Source organism: Parasteatoda tepidariorum, chromosome 4, assembly GCF_043381705.1.
Source record: "Parasteatoda tepidariorum isolate YZ-2023 chromosome 4, CAS_Ptep_4.0, whole genome shotgun sequence".
Taxonomy (NCBI): Eukaryota; Metazoa; Arthropoda; class Arachnida; order Araneae; family Theridiidae; genus Parasteatoda; species Parasteatoda tepidariorum.
The window spans coordinates 77,292,763-77,311,836 of NC_092207.1; the positions used below are offsets into that span (position 1 = coordinate 77,292,763).

General features: G+C 28.8%; 1 protein-coding gene across 1 annotated transcript; it reads left to right on the forward strand.

Annotated features, from left to right (window-relative positions):
• The first annotated feature begins 2,265 nt into the window (after nt 1-2,265).
• Nucleotides 2,266-17,288, forward strand: LOC107442087 (2-amino-3-carboxymuconate-6-semialdehyde decarboxylase). The gene is made up of 9 exons (XM_016055557.3): nt 2,266-2,455; nt 4,458-4,608; nt 8,302-8,351; nt 9,109-9,345; nt 10,514-10,607; nt 11,387-11,529; nt 13,307-13,432; nt 14,878-14,976; nt 16,958-17,288. The coding sequence occupies exons 1-9, from the start codon at nt 2,393-2,395 to the stop codon at nt 17,018-17,020; spliced, it is 1,026 nt and encodes a 341-aa protein (XP_015911043.2). The 5' UTR covers nt 2,266-2,392; the 3' UTR covers nt 17,021-17,288.
• Nucleotides 17,289-19,074: the final 1,786 nt, after the last annotated feature.

A 19,074-nucleotide genomic window follows, 5' to 3' on the forward strand; every position in this document is an offset into this window, starting at 1 on the left:
AAGAAGACCCGGTTTTCGAACATAGTAGCTATGTAGTTCCCACAATAAAAAATGCTATAAAACGAAGAAAACAATTGTGTTTTACGTTAATATTGTCCCGACCCCTGAATTCTACTATTCACTTTATTATTTGTTTTTTGACCTTCGTAATATTTTCTGAGGTTAGATTTTTTTTAAATATATTCAGAAGCCTCTTTTCGATTTCTCTTAGTTTAAAGAGGTGTTTACGATATTTAGTTCTATGAATCAAACCTCTCTTAACAACAATATTGTAAAATAATTTAAAAGGAAAATACATTAAAATAGAAAATATAGTTAAAAAATAAATAAAATGGCATTTAGTATGCTCAGACAAGTACACAAAAAATTCACTTATTTTTACTTTATACACTACTCTACATTAACGGAAAAGACACTTTAAGCTTTTAGTATTTTTTTAAGAAATTTGTCAAGAAATACTTATAGAGCTATTTTATAAATTTAGAACAGTTTAGGTTACGTGATTTATTATACTTATCAATAAAGTTTAAAGTTTACAGAGGTTTAAGGGACCAGCAATAAATTACGAGCGAAAAATAGTAATTTTTAAAAACGTATACCAAAATATGTAGCAATAAGCTCATATTTTAAATGACTTTGGTTATTATATTCAATAACTGTCCAGAATTTAATAAACCTAGCTCAAATATGCAAAAAAATATGAACATATTTACAAAAAACTATTTCTTTCTTTCTTTTTTTTGCCTTATGTTTTCTTACTATAACTGTAAAAAGATTCAATAAAATAGTTTTTGAAGTAATTTTTATACAATAACAAATGCATCCTTTTAAAATTTGAAAAGAAAATTCGTTAAAATTACTGAAGATATGAGCATTTAAAGCAGTCCTTAATTGTCTGCTGAATCGGGACATTTGTGGATGCCACGATTTAGCACATACGGCAACATCGCGTGACGTCGCTTGCAGGAGTCGCATTAAACCTGATCCGAAAATTGATTCAGCATGCTAATAAACCAAGTCGTGATAATAAACTGTAACGTTAACACGTCATCCTGTTTATACACAACCTACTGATTTCAACGTTCTACTTCTTCTCGAGTTGCAAGTACCCAATTGAGGATCACTTAGCACCTAAAGCAACTAACAAACACAAAATTAAAAAGAAGATAATAATAAATTAAATTATAAATTTTAAAGACTACGGTTTTCAAATGCAATAAATACTTAATTTTGTCAGACCTAACGAAAAACGTAGGGTTTGTATACATTTTGATCTGACAAAAATAAAATCATTTTATTTAGTCTATTTAAATGTTTAAAATAGTTATTTTATTTTTCGGTTTTATTTTATTTATTTATTTTTTAAATTCGAAGATCAACATTGTCAAGTTTAATGCGTATGGAAGCACACATAGAAAAAAAAATTAAAAAAAAGTATTTGCAAGTATGAATCTTTCGCAGTTTAATTTATGTATGTCCGGTTTCAAATATAGTTAATATTTATTTCTCTTTTAAATACCATTGATGTATGTACATGTCAAAATAAAATCAAAAGTAAATTTAAACAAAAGAAAAAGACTGCGCATCAAAACGAAATTAGTTCAAAAATAAAAATAATTCAAGTAGCACTATATCTAGAATAATTTATTTTGATGATTAAATTCTACCTATAAATTAGTTTTTTCATGTAAGCAACTAATTCATGTTCTGTCTGTAAACACAACACAGCCAAGTGCACTATCAGTAATACAAAATTATGATCTGATAATAAAATCAAAATATGTTTTTTAAAAAGAAGTTTTTATCAATATTTTTGATTGCAGAAATATTTTGACATTGGAAAACGCTTATAGTTTCGATACCACTTAAAGCTCGTATCAATTTCATATAAGGGGCCGTTCAAAAAGTACGTACACAAAAATGGAGAAATTTTAAACCCCTCCCCCCCCTTCGTACATTACCGTACATAAGGTCTTACTCCCCCCCCCCTTAGAGTACGTACATTTTATTAGTCTACCCCCCTTTTTCATAAAAATTAAAATAATTATGTTTTAAATAAAATTAAATATTTACTTAATGAGTGTGTAGGATAAAGTCAAATTTAAATTTGGTGTATGTTTATAAAGTACGTACTTTGTATAATACCTCCCCCCCTCCCCATCGTACAAAACCGTACATAATAGCAAATGCCCTCCCCCCCTTCGGGATGTACGTACTTTTTGAACGGCCCCTAAGTTGTCTGCAGTTTTGCTTTTATCATGATTCATTCTAGGCTTCTGCCAAGGCGAATGTCATTTGTGTTATCTTCCTTAGTGTTATCTTGGGTATATGTTCGTTTATTGTAAATATCATTTGTTTTTTAGTATTTAGTTTCACAACATTCGTTAAGAAAATGTCCTTCAAAGTCGATATACATACTCACATTCTTCCTCCTGAATGGCCAGATTTAAAAAAGGTTAGTGATTTTAATCCTTTTTTCCAAAATTCAATTTTTTAAGTACGATTAACCTCATTTTTTATTCCTTAGAATTTATTTATGCACATACTGAAACGTATTTATTGCTTGGAATATTTGGTGAAACTTCTAGAGCTAGAAAAAAATATTAGGAAAATAATATTTTTGTAATTAAGTGCGGAATCGCATTAGAAGAAAAACAAATTTTAATATTTTTATTTTTAAATTTGATTACTTTTTTTCTAATTTATGACAATTTAAATTCATGTATATTTATGCCTTTGGTTTGTTTATTTATACTATCAAGGAAACATAAAATTCAACAATGTTATCGGTATCGAAAGAAATTAAAAAAATTAAGGTCATTAAATACTTATACCAAATATTAAAGAAACATAACAGTCGGCAAAAATGTTGTACGTATCAAAAGAAATTAAAACGAATAAGGTCATTAAATGCTTTACAAAACATTTATTGACATTATTATGGAAATGTAAAATTCAACAAAAATATTAAAGGCACCAAAAGAAATCTAGAATTGAAACAAATAAGGTAATTAAATACTTATACAAAATTTTAAAGAAACATAACCGTCGGCAAAAATGTTATAAGCATCAAAAGAAATTAAAATGAATAAGGTCATTAAATGTTTTACACAATATTTACTGACACTATTAAGGAAATGTAAAATTCAATTAAAATGTTATAGTCACCAAAAAAAATTATAATGAATATGGTCATTAAATACTTATACAAAATATTAAGAAAACATATAATTCAACAAAAATGTTATAGGTGTCAGAAGAAATTAAAAACTTATTAGAATAGTTTAACGTTCTGTTATTACATTACCCGCTATTGAAGTTAAGAAATTGTGATATTTCATATTTTAAAAAAATGCATATTCTGACCTTTTACTGCTGAATCATTTACTTTAACTATTACCGCTGCATTAGACGAGAAGCATATAAGTTGTTCGATATTATTTTATTTTCTCAGGCGGATTCTCTTCAGTTGCTTCATAATGTTAGGAGGATTTTCCAAAATACACCAAAACTTATAAATAATTGAAGTTAAAAAATAAATAACGTTTTTGAATTCTTATGCAAAACACTTATTTTTCCTATTAAGAAAATATAAAATTTAACAAAAATTTTACAGACACAAAAAGAACTGAAGACTTATTTGAATAAGTTATTATGTTTCGTCTACTTACTGCATTTCATTACAGTACTTAAACTTGCGCATATTAAAAAAATAAAAAAATATTGGTACACGAAACGCGTTCTCCCATTAAAATTTTCAATTCTTTTCACCTATGTTCTTATGTGTATTTACTAAAGGACGCAAAATCTAATGAGCAACTGAAGTGAAAAAGTAAAAATTAAATAAGATCATTAAAGACTTATAAAAACTATTTATTTGGGCTATCAAAGAAACATAAAATTCAACGAAAATTTTAGAGACGTCCAAAAAAAAAAATTAAAGATTACTATAATAGAAAGCTGATATTCTATTACTTATACGAAGAGCATAATTGTTCCTGTACTTGGGAAATTGTAGATTTTCAAAATGTTGCTTTAGCAGGTTTTCCCATTATACTCTTAAAAACTTTTATGTTTTTAAGAAGATTTACATAAGGACACGCAAAACCATAAGCAACTGAAGTGAAAAAAAATTAAATAAGGTCCTCGATAAAAAAGGTAAAAGTTACCATAAACATTAAAGTCTACATTTCCTGTCATTAAATGACATGACAGTATTAGAACATTATAAGCACACGTTTTTATTATTTTTTTTTAAGATTAAATTATTAATTTAATGATATATGCGAATATTAAAGCTTAGTATTAGAAATAATTTACACTATAAATTTTAACATGTTTATTTATTTTATTACTCATTAAAAAGTTCTCTGATCTACACTTTAAATCTCTATATATTTAGCACCAAGATATTTTTTTTTATCGCTTAGTGCTTAATGTCTGCCTTTTTTAAACAGCGATATGGCTACGGTGGGTGGCTTCGAGTGGAACATTCCGCTACAGATCCCCAAAAAGCCACATTGTTGAAGGATGATGGAAGGTTTTTTAGAGCAATTGAAAGTAATTGCTGGTCCCCTGAAAGTAGAATTCAAGAGATGGATAAAACAGGCAAGTAAGAAGGTGTTATCAAAACACTGCTCTTGATGTGTGTATTACAATTTTTATCTGTATTACAACATAAATATTTAGTATCTAAAAATATTTATTAATGGAACAAGATGAAAATACAGTCCCTGGCCAATTTATTAGACGCACTATAAGATTCAATGAAAAATCTTAATTATCATGTGATACTATACAGCTTTAATGTATTTACGCGACTGAAACCGGTTTGCACTAGTTTACTTTCGTGTATCAATTTGTTAAATTAGACGATATATAATATAAATTCGACGATTGGATAAATTATACCATATATTATATACTCACATAAAATGAACGACTGAAAATCACTCAAACTTGAGTGATTTTCAATGGTGTTTGAGTGATTTTCAGTATCACTTGAGTGGATCGTTTCACTCAAACTTGAGTGATTTTAAATCGTTTTTGATTGAATATATGTATCACTTGATTGGGTCCTTTCAACTTGAGTTTGTGTGAATTCCAATAATTTTTCATTCATAATTAGCATAATTTAAGTGAATATATTTTATTTTAATCATACTATCATTATTTATTCTTCTTATTTGAATGTCATTTAAATTAGATTTAAATTAAATTAATCCTTTTTCGACTGTTCACTGAATCTTTTAATGTTATCATAAATAAGATGAAAAGAAAAATATTTTTAGCATGAGTAATAGGAATCATTTATCAGCATTCATTTCTTTTAAATTCTCAATAGTTTGCTCCGTAATTAATAAGTTTCTTTTTTTTAAATTTTAAAACTAAACAGTGATAGTTGATAAAGAAAAGTGAATATGCTGAATATAACTGCAAGATAAATACTCTTTAGAGATCGAAAGCTTTGTGACAAACTTAAGAGCAAAATTGTAATTATTTAGTATGTAAAACACACTATTATTTCTTTATTTATTTTTCTTTAACTCACTGAGCCTTTCCACACCGTCACTGAGATAAGAAAGAAGATTAAAATTTTCCATAGGAATATACACATTTCTAAAAAACTTGACTCATTTAAAAAACAAGGAAAAAAAGACAAATGAAAAGAAAAAAATAAAAAGAATATAACCTTGATTTCGGTTTTTATTTCATTTTGAATGAAATTCAGCATTATTACAGCTATATAATTAAAAAAAAGTATTATAAAATGAAGGAATCGTAGAATAGCTTATGCTCAATTTTAAGTATTATCAAACTACTTTCTAAATATAAAAAGTTTCTGGTTTAAAAAATACAAGTTCCAATTCAATATATCCAGTCTGGTTTAAATAAACTCACAATGTATGTCACATAAATGTATCACAAAGAAAACTAAAATTAATTCAACAATTAAGGTTTAGAACAAGTCTAAATATAAATATATACTTATTATTTTAATACATTGTTTGGATAAGTACAGGGGTTTGAACAAAATGATGAAACCCCTTGTATACTAACACAAATTTTGATCCATATCAAAAATCATTTAGAAAATAATATATATCAAGAAGATATATCAGAAATTAAAGAGATATATTTATAATAAAATGCACGGAACATCTTAAAATACAGAATTGAATAGATGAATCTTGCAAATGTAGACCTTCATAAATTAAAGAAGGCAACTTTATGATTAGAAAGCGACATAAATAGCAGCAAGTATAAACTGTATGAACAGTGGATTATTCCAAAAATAGCTATTTTTGAAAAATGTAGAATGATATGAAATTAATTATCCACAAATATTTTGTACCAAATTACGTTCTAAGCAACTGAATAATAGTAAAGCAATAAATAACTGAAACACGGATATATATTCATTATATGCAGAAAAAAAATCAATTTTAATATGAGATCTAAAAGCATTCTAAAAAACTTTAGAGGTTTAATATATCACCACATACTTTGACAAAAACGGAATCAGGTTTTTTTTTAATATTCCATAATCATCCACATTTTTTACTTTCAATTTTAATAAATTTCTCTTCGAAAAATAATGACCAGAATTTTATATAAAATCGCTAAAAATTACTAATTTAAATGGAAAGTGTATAGAACATATTCTAAATTATAATATTTTAAGAATAATATTATTTTAAAAATAAGAACAGAGTATATTTACTTACCAAAAAGTAAAGCAGCGTCTTCTTCAGAAATGCCGCTGTTAACTAAATGATGCTTTAATTCCTCTTTATTCGAAATAGCAATAGACATATTCATCAGAAAAAAATTAAACTTAAAATAGAAGAGAGAATATAACTAATTTAGATAGCTGAAGGAACATAACAATTTTATTTAGATTTATTATCGTTTGCTTTTTAAAATAAAACGATAGAAATTTCAGCTTATACCTCGCACACAATTAAATAATAAATAAATCACTCAAGGTATTATATTAGTATATAATAACTATTAAAATAAATTTTTAGACGCACTGTAGTGTTTTAATAATTGCATGTTTTGCACTAGTTTATAAGCAATACTTTTCTGTTTAAACATAAATGTAATGGGTTTTTAATCAGCAGATTTTTTATATACTTCATATTTGTAATTATTTTTAACGTAGTGCATTACAATGTTAACCAATTGATACACGAACGTAAACAAGTGCAAACTGGTTTCAGCCGCGTAAAAACAATAAACACTTGATAATTATTATTTTACGTAGAATCTTATAGTGCGTCTAATAATTTGGCAAGAAACTGCAGTAAATAATGAAAAGATTAAATAAATAGAAGAAATTTCAAGTTTTGAAAAATTATTTCCTTTTAAAGTGAAAATAAAGTTATTGGTTTTTATTTCATTTACCTCATCAAAATTGTTTATTTAAATTTATTCCCATGAAAAAATTTTTATTCGTGTATCTTAATGTATTGAACAATATTTTAGTCACAATTTTGTTATTTAAATTTATGCCAAAAAATATAGTTCATAAATGTATGCAAAAATAATAACAGCACTAGGAAAAATTTTTCCCCTGCTGCAGGAAATTTTTTACCATTTCTTACATAAAACCTATTGTAGAAACCTATTGTAGATTTCAAATCTACAATAGATTTCTCTCTACATCTCCAGTTATTAGTCTTATCAAATCAAACATTTTTAGAATACTTAGTAATTTATTTATCGTAATTTGATACAATATTTTGTAATCTGATATGCATGTTTTATTTGTAATTTGATATGTTATAAATTTAAGGTAATGTTATAAAGTTAGGTTAAAGTTTACTTTTGTTATTTTAATATTATAAACTTTACAAAACTTATTTTCAAAAAGTTTTCAATATTACATGCATTAAATAAATTTAGTTTTCATCATAAGAAATTTAGGGAACAGTTGTATACAAATCGAGTAATCTCTTCCCAGTTTAAAAATACTACTTTTCAGTTCACTGTTAAAAATATCGAAATTTTTTAAAGTTATAGGCTTATCATAACAGAATTATTTATATACCTTTTCCTTGATTTTCAAAATACATTTCCTTTCCTTCCTTTTCAATTTTCCATGTTTGTTAAATATATTTTGAAACATGTTTTCTTCCTTAAACTTCGTTTCAAAATTTGATTCCTAATTTTTTAAAACCCAAACTATGAAACTAACGATAGTGAAACATTTAGCTCTTCAATAAATTCATTATGATGTAGACTACTAATAATTAAAAAATATTATTTTTCAATAAAAGTTATTTACAATTTCAGGTGTAGATGTACAGCTTTTGTCAACAGTTCCTGTTTTATTCAACTATTGGGTAAGTTATCATCAGCGAAAGCTAATAACTCATGAGGCATACAAATGTAATCAAATTGCGCATGTCATATAAATATAGGGTGTTAATATAGAGAGACAAAATACAACATATCATCAAAATATAGAAGCAAACAAAATAAATATTCTTCCATTGTAAGAAATATTCGCTTATTCATTCATTCGCTCGTAAAATTGTTTTTGTTTCAAAATACGTTAAGCATATTGGCTTAGTCAACTTCCAGAAACAAATTGTAAGTTATAAGGGAGAGTTAACACTCTTACGTTACATTCTGCACGCTTAATATGCTTATAATATAGTTAACCCCTTAACGATTAATTTTCAAGAAAAATATCATAAAAGTGCCTATTTTTTTGGCTTTTGTATTTGTATTGCGCATTTGATTAGTGCTGCAAATAGTTTAAAATAGTATAACTATCTCCAATTACCTTAAAAAAATATCCTGGTACTGCCATCTGGTGTGTAAAATGAGAAATAAAGTGTTTTTCGGGCAAAGAAATGAATTAGTTTTATTCTTACTGGAGCGTTACTACTGAACACTCCAGCCCGGAAATATTACGGGAGCGAGAAATAGAGGGCAAAACCTCACCCTGCCATTTTCACGGGAGCGAGAAGAAAGGGGTTAATAACGTTTTTCGATATTCAACGCTTCACGTGATTCGGAGGTTCAATTAAATGACTATTTTGTAAACGAATAGATAAAAATGTTCACATAATTTTTACAGTTTTTCTTTGTTAGGCTAAACCAGAAGATTGTTTGGATTTCAGCCGAATACTCAACAATCATATTGCATCAGTCGTAAATCAGCATCCGAAACGATTTGTCGGTGCAGCTACTGTTCCACTTCAGGATCCAGCACTTGCTGCCGAAGAATTGAAAAGATGCGTCAACGACTTGGGATTCAAAGTAGTTGAGATCGGTTCCCACATTAATCAGTGGAATCTTCATTCACGAGAGCTTGATCCGTTTTATAAGGTAAGTTTCGTGAAATGGAAATAATCTATTCTACAATTATTCAGTGGAATCTTGATTCACGAGAGCTTGATCCGTTTTATGAGGTAAGTTTCGTGAAATGAAAATAATTTATTCCACAATTAATCAGTGGAATCTTGATTCACGAGAGCTTGATCCGTTTTATAAGTTAAGTTTCGTGAAATGAAAATAATTTATTCTACAAAAATTAATTAAGCAAATTTTAGTCAACATTTTCGATCTATGTACCTTGAAGACGAAATAAAACTTTTAGAAACTCTAGTTATAATACTTGTTGGCACTATATAAACGAAGGGAAAGGTTAATGCTTTCGCGAGCTTTTTTTGAATTATACAAACATGAAATATTTTTTCAGCCTTCAATCGGGCACTTGCAACTCGAGAAGAAGAACAACGCTGAAATCACATGGTTTGATCTAATCACGCAGCATACCGTGATAACGTTACAGATAATAGGCTTGGTTTATTATCACGCTGAATCTATTTTCGGATCGGATTTAATTGGATACATGAAAGCTGACCTGATTGGTTGCTGAATCATGGAATAAGCAAATGCCACGATTTACTCACACGTGACGTAGTTTGCAGGGATCCAATGGTGTTCAAAAGGTTAAATCTAACCACGTTATCAGCTGTTGAAATGCAAATAAATATGAACAAACATGAATACATTAAAATCTAATTTTCAACTTCTCTGGTGACTAAGTGGAGAGAACTTTAGTACGATGGGTGAGCTAAAAATTCATTAAAAAAAATTTTTTTGAAATCGTGGAATGAAGTTTGCTATTTTTTGCACTTTAAAATGTTTTCATAGCCAAAATTGGTCGAGGTGGAAAATAAAACGCAATATGAATGAATGAATTATTTCATTAAATTTAGAATTTATTTAATCCAATATTGATTATTCTACTCCTCTGCGTTATTTACTATCTCCTCTACGGAGAATTAAAATTGTGATGCATGTCTTAGGATCATCCTCAGAGATGTTTCCAAGACCGTCGCCAGTAGCTCATCGTGCAGCTCCAGTGCGGCGTAAATAACGTATCTACCTACCTGTAATTTACTCTAAATTGATATTTTTTTAAATCCAAAGATAATTAGAGATGAAATATTAACTTCCTTTACATTCAAATTTTGCCTTATGTTTTCAGACAGCAGAAGATCTTGGTTGTTCTATATTTGTGCATCCTTGGGATATGGAAACAGGTGGAAGAATGTCCAAGTACTGGCTGCCTTGGCTTGTAGGTTAGAATATTCTTCGATTTTCTTTCATACGCTTTTCTTAGTCAATTTTCTTTTATCTCGAAACAAGATATATTGGAAATTTTAAGTGCATGAATTTTTCAATTCATTTTATTATTAAGTAGTGCATTCCCGCAACTGCCCGGTAGTGGACAAGGCGTGTGATGGAGGTTAGAGCTAAATAGTTTCGTGAATCGTGACTAACGACATGATTGTGGTAATGAGATCAGCAAAGCTCGCGTGCCACTTTTACTTCCCAGAAAAGCTGGTGCCCATCGATTTGGGGCTTGGGGTGGACTTTGAGCTGTCACTGGGGATCAAACCCAATTTTAATCAATGACATTTCAGCGCCTTAACTACTGAGCTATCACGGTCAAAAAATTATTTTATATAAAGGCCTTACTAAGACCGATCTCAGTTACGTAATTCAAATCAAACCCCAATTAAATAGTTTAAAAAATAAATAATAATTTGATCTTTTACTCTTTCATAGAGCTATTTTTAATTATGATTAAGGGTAAATATTGTTAAGATGCATTTGTTTTTTTAAGTTGAATATTTAAGTTTGTAAAAGTTGCAGCCAACAAAGGAACATTTTGATCAAGAATAGTCAGCAGAAGCTTTCTAATGAATGGTCTACGGAAGTTAGAATCATATTTTAAAAATTGTATAAAAGCAACCAACATTTCTTGCAGTGATTGCCCACGTTAAAAAATAAATAAATTAAGCTAAAATTTTCCATAATAAAAACAGAATTTCAATTTATATTTCTTCCACCAAAGGAATGCCAGCCGAAACTACTACAGCCATTTGCAGTGTAATTTTTGGAGGTGTACTGGAAAGATTTCCAAACTTAAAAATGTGTTTTTCCCATGGTGCTGGAGCGTTTCCATACACATTGGGTCGCATAGAACATGGATTTAGAGTAAGTGGACAAACAAAAGTTTTCTATAAATGACGTTTGTAAATTTCGGTCTGCTGTGCTTCTTTTTGTCTTCAGTAATCATTGAATAAAGATAGATTGATTTTTCTTTCATATTTCCGAAAAAATCGGACAGAAATCAGTAGTTATAAGAAAGTTGTGAGATATTTAGTTTGCGCTATGTGCCTGTGGTATTAGAAAATAAAATTTTTTTAAACATATTTAATAATTGGTAGTCTTAACAATCCAGGGCATGTTTTCCTCAAGCACTTGTATAACGGCTTGAGGTATTTCTGCCACTCGGCCTGAAAAAGACATGCAAGTTCCTATACCGAGTTTAAACGATTATTGCATCCATTAATTCAGAGATTCCTCCAGAGTTTCTGGATAATGTTCAGGTCCGAGCTATGAACCAACCAGTCCATTCAGTTAACTCCATTTTCACCATACGAATCCATGGTGGATCTCGCAAGGTAACAGTTTGCGTTGTCCTCCTGTAAGTAATATTGGTCCAATTCGCAAAACTGCCACAACGTTGAAAGCAAACGGTCCTCCAATATAGGTATAGTACTTGCCATGAATTTGAAGCAAGAGTCGCAGTCGATAACAAGAGGCCCGATGCACTCAGGTAGCATTTCTTTCCACCCAAACAATGGCATAGCCATGGAGGGTATAAACTTTTGCTTTATAACTGCAAAAGTTATTTTCCGCTGAGTTATGGTCTAATGTTGACGTGCTTTGCGTACTACATTAATCAAGCAGTGCAGCTGTACTTTGTAATCAAGGGCTTACAGGCGGCGGCATGACTGTAAAAATTAAGCAAATGCGCTTCCTTGCAGAAAATATTCATTGAAATATCACTATGGATAGCATTTTATAATATATTAGTTCTATGCGAAAAGAGTGTGTTAAGCTGAAGAAAAAAATTGTCAACAGGTAATTTTACCGCCTACTTTCACGTGAATCTCTTCCAATGGGATACATGCGAGTGAAGTAGATGGGTATCTGGATTCTGATTGGTTGTTGAAACGTGGCATTTGTTTACATTAGAAACTGTTCTATTTAGAGTAAGCCAAGCTAGTCAAGTATCAATTGTCTTAAGTGACTCATTCTATATTCTTTCACAAAGATTTCAATTATGTCCCTATATATTTCTAACCTAACACAAAGACAGGCAAGAAGCCACGTAGAACATAAACGAACTAATTATGCATCGAAGTTGCCAGGTATACTTAACAAAAATATATCACGGTTACAATAGACAATTAATAAATCTAAGTTAAGTAAAAGACGCAGACGAGGAAGAATTATATTTCAATAAACTCGATGTGCTATACGGCGCTGTATTTAACTTCACATTAATTTACATAACTTATGTCGAAAAACTTAACTCAACTTTAACACGCCATTTTGCTTATAAACGATCTACTGGAGCTGACGTCATAGGTCAGATGTATGAGTATCTGTGATCTTCTTCTTGAAGAGCAAGTACCCAATTAATGCCAGCAGTAAATATTTAAGCGTGCAAAATAGAATGGAATAAGCATCAAACCTCCATTATGTTTAAATTCTCACGTTAACCCTAATATAAATGCAGTCTGAAATTTTGTCCTTAATTGAACAAGTAATAAGAATTTTAGGTGTGTGAATCTTGCATCACCATCACTGAACATTGCATATTTCGAGAATTGAACTTTAATTCTGATTTACTAAATCAGTGTTTTTGATTCCTGGTCATTATGGATATGCATTTTGGTTTGAGCTCATAATTTGTTCCTAGGTGAGGCCTGATTTATGTGCAGCAGACAATACAGTGCCTCCTCGAGAGTATCTTCCTAAAATTTATTCAGACTCACTAGTTCATGATGAAAATGCTTTGGAATTACTTTTAAAAGTTTTGGGAGAAGTAAGTATAACAACACTATGCATTTTCAAAAAATTCAAAACCTTGCGTTAGTTTTAATAAGTTTCTGTTCACAGAAATAAGCATAATGTTAAATGAGTTTTTTAAATACGTATGAGAAAATACAACAATGACAAAATGTTGTTAACAAAAACAGCTTTCTAAAGGATATTAAAAGTTGACCTTGATATGTTTTTAACCCAAAATTTGGGATTCTTTCAGAATGTCACATAAAGCGTTCTTTCTTTAATTTCAATTCAATTAAAGTTATGTATATAACTTAAATCAGGGTATAACATTTTATTAAAAATAAATAACTTTTTGCAATTTTTTAAGCAAAGATGTTAATCTAAAAGTTACTTGATAGTTTTCATGATAATGAAAACATTAAATTTTCTTCCATTAGAAGTAAAATAAATTCAGCTCCCAAAAGATAATTCCAAATTTTGGTTATGATTTTTTTTTATAAATACATTACAAATAATTATGAAACAATGCCTATTTAATTTAAAACAACGGAATGATAATATTTATCACATAATTCTAGCAATTCTTAAATAAATGTAAGAGTCAAAGCTTATTTATGAAGAAACAAGTGGGGTTTGATTGTTTTAGGTATCTCTGCAAAAGTTAAAATTCAAACGAAGTTGATTATAAATAGATTTACTTGAACGAATAACATGCTTCATATGTAACACTGTACAAATCATTGTTTAGATTCAATTAAATCCAACCAAGATAGCTAAATTAAATCATTGCAAATCTGTTATCTTATAAACTGAGAATTAAAAGCCTGTTTTTTCCTTTGTTTTTCGTATTTTATATCAAAGGAGTATGGCTAAGGAAAATCACTTAAAATTTCAGAAAAATATAGTTTAAAGATAAAATTTAATATTTTCAAATTAGATTTGCTGTTGTTGTAGTAAATTTACGTCTCACTAGAGCTGCACATTGGGCTATTGGCGACGGTCTGGGAACATCCCTGAGGATGCCATCACAAGACATGCCATCACAATTTTGATCCTCTGCAAAGGGGATGGCACCCCCGCTTCAGTAGCCCGACGACCTGCACACGAAGTCGAGCACTTTACNCAATACCGCACACCCTCGATCCCTACGCAGACTAATCCAAGTGGTCACCCACCCGCACATTGACCGCAGCCAGTGATGCTTGACTTCGGTGATCTGCTGGGAACCGTGTCTTAACGATCAGTCCACTGCGAGACTTTTCAAATTAGAAAAGTGACAGTGAAGTCGGTGGTCGATTGGCCGAAAATTTAGTTACCTAAAGTACTTAGAGTTATTTATAACAAACACCAAGTTGTATTATAAAACCGATTTCTTATTTACATGGAGTAGAAGATTAAATTTAAATTCTACCTAGCATAAATATTTGATTCCTTAAATATTGATGAAGAGTGATAAAAATCAAACATATTTTTTTGTAGGAAAACGTAATGTTAGGAAGTGATTATCCTTTTCCCTTGGGAGAGCACCTTCCTGGAAAGCTGATTCAAGAGTCAAAGAATGTAAAGAAAACAGCAAAGGCAAGTTAAATTCATGATAAACATTTCATTTAGTCTGACAGTATTGCACACAACTAAGGCAGAGCTGCCAACTTTACAACGCGCTTTGCAAATTTTATAGAGTGGTAAACAATTAAACTCTGAAGTTTTCAGAATTTTTGGTAATTATTTCAACATTTTAAAAGCCTCGCCATAAGAAAGCTGGAATGAGTGTGGTAAACAATTAAAAACTGAAGTTTTTGGAATTTTCGGTATTCCACCATTTTAAAAGCCTACCAGGAAAGAGCTGGCACAAAGTGTGGTAAATAAATAAAAAACTGAGGTTATCAGAATTTTCGGTAATTATACCAACATTTTAAAAGTCTTACCAGGAAAGAGCTGGAACAAAGTGGCGTTTCGTATTAACTTATGAATAATTTACATATAGTGGTGAGGAAAATCACTTTAAATCAGGTTTAAATAAACTTAGCTACCACTAGAATAAATTTTCCCCAAAAACTTAGGAAGTTGGCAGTCCTGCTGAAATCATGCGTTCCAATCGCTTTGCGAATGGCTGTTCGCACAAAAAAAAAATCTAATATTTGTTTAAAAGTAATTTATTTATTATTATAAGGGTTGATATTTCGTTTAAAGAGGCTTATTTCCCCCCCCCCCAGGAAACTGGGAAAAACTGGACAAAATTGAAGAAACTAAAAATGACCGATACGATTTCTTAGCTATTTGGCAAATTCTTTAATTCACTTTTAATAGAATTTTTAAACTTCCAGGCATAACATTTAAGAGTCAGTTTGAGAATTCGTATTTAACAGTCTAGATTATTAAAAGTACTATACTATTATTTGTAGTTGTTAGTTCAATATGTGATATGTAGTAGTGTATGTGTTTAGTAGTATGTGATTTATTAATTTAATGGAATTAATAAAAATTTATTATAAATTTTAACAGTTCTTTATACAATTATAAAATTAGATTTTACTTCACTTCTTAACGTAAAAAGTAGAAAGAAGTTGCAATTGTTTTAATTTCTTAAGAAATTATTTAAAAAAAGTTCCAGTTGCAGCTTCTTAGTTTTGATTTAATAAGAAACAATGCATTGAATACAGCCTTGAGATCAAAACTTTTATTTAAATGAGAATGCAGTTATAAACTGTTTAAAAAAATTGGTTTATTGTTTGATTTTTCTGTTTGAAATAGTTTCTTGCATTTTTTTCCAATTCGAATGAAAGAAAAACTTTTTTTCTAAGCGGCTTATTCCACCATGGAAGGAGCTTGCCATCCCGAATTATTAATAACTATGTACTTCATTAAATATAATAAATAACATACATTAATCAATCATTATTAAGAAGTGGCAAGAAAATTAATAATAAGGAATGATATGCAATCACAAACAGTAACTGGATATTTTAAATAATAACTATAATTATTATTAAAAATAACGGGTGATAAATAATAACCATCAACAATTATTATTATAAATAACCACGGTATTAATAGCTAGTGGGCTAAGACATATTTTTAACACTGAAACCTGTGTCATATTTCTTTGTACTGACGTTGGTCTATCCTTTTTCAACAGAGGAGAGTAAAAAAAAAGCATTTATTGCCTTTTTATCTTGCTTTAATATAACCACATGATAATAAATGATATATGAAAATAGTTTTACCTTTTAGCTTGAGAGGTATATCCAATTATTAAATTTTGATAATTGAAAGGAAAAAAATATTTATTTGCTTTTTAGATATAAATAAAACATTTCTTCAGAAATACAGAGCAGCAAAAAATTGGCAATTTTTAGATAAATCACAATAAAGATTATTATTTTGTGTCATTTTAATGTTTTTGTTCTACAAGGTGTCATAACTTTTTAACCAAAATTTAATTTAGCAAAGTGATTAAAAGCTTTTTTATAATCATCCGGGGAGAAACTCAACATAAAAAAAAATTTTTTTAATTGGTTTACTTTATTGTGCAATGACAATTTATTATTTTTTTTTTCAGGAAAAAATTCTGGGAACAAATGCTTTAAAATTCCTCAATCTAAACAAAACAGATTTCGTCTAGAGAATATATTTGTCATATTAAAATGCAGCTTGTTTGAGAACGGAAAAACTTCAGCATTTTTACTGATGATATTTATGAAAGGAGCAGTAGAGCCGTAAAAGTGCTCATATTGTTTTGTTTTTTTACCTACATTTGTTTAAATGCTTTTTTAAGAAATTTTAGCACTGTTTTTATTGTGAAAGTATCCATTTGTTTTCTCAAAAAATTGTGATTCTATATTTTTTATTAATCAATTATGTAAATAAAATTCTCGTTTTACAGAAGTTCATATATGTGATATATTTTATAGTAAGTGAACATCAAAATCTTTAAAAGGAATTTAGGTACGCTTTGTTGGATTAAAAGTATTTTTATATTTCTAAACAGTATAGTATATTTAATGACTCATATTTCGGATTACTTTTGCACTAACATACACATAATTTTAATGAATACAAGCATGAGATTTTAAGAAAAAAAGAACATGAGAAGCAAAAAACTTAAAAGCAATTAAGACTATTCCGCATGCAGTATACATAACAATTTATAACAGTAATTTATAGAAAGCCATTTAAGTTTTCAACAAATGAAATGATATATCACTAATTGATAAACAGGTCAGAAAATATGGCGTTTGAAATACGCGTGTATTTTATTGGAATAATTAAATGTTAATAACAAAGTTTACGTAAAAATAAAATTCCGTAACTATGAATATGAAAGACTCAGGCAGCAAAATAGACCATAAAAATCTCAGTTGCTTTGACAAGACTTTTAACTTCAAAAAAATAAAGAAATAGCAAAATCAAAACTATGCATACCTCAGTATGATAAAACTATAACTTCATTAAAAAATAATTAGTGAATGGTCCCCTAATAAACCACATTGAATAATCATTGAAAAAGTTCTGCCAGCACTTGACTTCAATCTTTATCAATTCATTGATTCAAAGTTTCATTCTGATATACATATCAGATTTATTTTAAATTCATTATTACGAAATTTTCAAAAAGGTATTACAGAAAATTTTCATCTTGGTGATTATTTTATAACATCCTCAGAAATATAACAAAAAGAAAGAGGAAAACCGAAGAAGAATCCCAAGCAATGAAATTTTCTTAATACACTTCACAAACATGATATATGAAATAGTTTTTATTTGCTGTTTAAGTAATTTCAATTAGGGTTACTTAAATGAGTTTTAAACTTTTAATAAAAATTTCATGTAATTCTCATCAGCTGAAGAGATTAAATAGTTTCAAGAGTAGATTAAAGACTTTTTGATGCCCAGTGTTTAAATAGATGTTTGTTGCTTTCTCTTTCAGTAAAAATTCGAATATAATGGCCAAAGTTACCCAATTGCATGGTAACTTCCAACAGATGTTTTTGGTTTAAAACTGCCTTTAAAGTTAACTTCTTGGAAACGTTTCCTTGGCAAGGATAAATTAAGCAAAAATACATATAAAAACAAGTTTTTTTAATTTATTGCTATTTATTATGTTCATGTATTATATTGATACTAATAATTTGAAAGCATAAGCTTTAAGTGATATAATGAAGGGAAAAAAAACATAATATATCTATGATACACACTGTTTAAAAAATATTGAAAAATCTTCTTCTTCCTCAAAAACACTTGCCCTATTGTGTCCTTGGAGATGGAAATTTAAAAACAATGCAGTCCAATAAATGAATTCATCCACTTTTACAGGAAAAGTGAATAATTTCTCTTTGTCTTTGGTTCTCAGATAGAACACTAATGCTTAAAAGTTTTAGGGTTGCCACTGATATCTGTAAAAAAAAAAATTTCCCTGTGTTTTCCCTGCACGTATTATACACAATATATTTAGAGGAAACACACATTCACTGCGCTCTTGTGAACTATATTAGGATAAAAATGCTAGTTTTAGTTGCTGGAAAAACTTGGAGAAATAAGAAACAGCTCAACACGAAACAAATAATGCTATAATAAACGAAATAATATAACATAGCTGAATTATCATCTTTAAATGTCCCATAGATTGGGCTTTAAGAGGTCTGCGTTTTTAAAAAAGACAAAAATAAGAATTAAAAT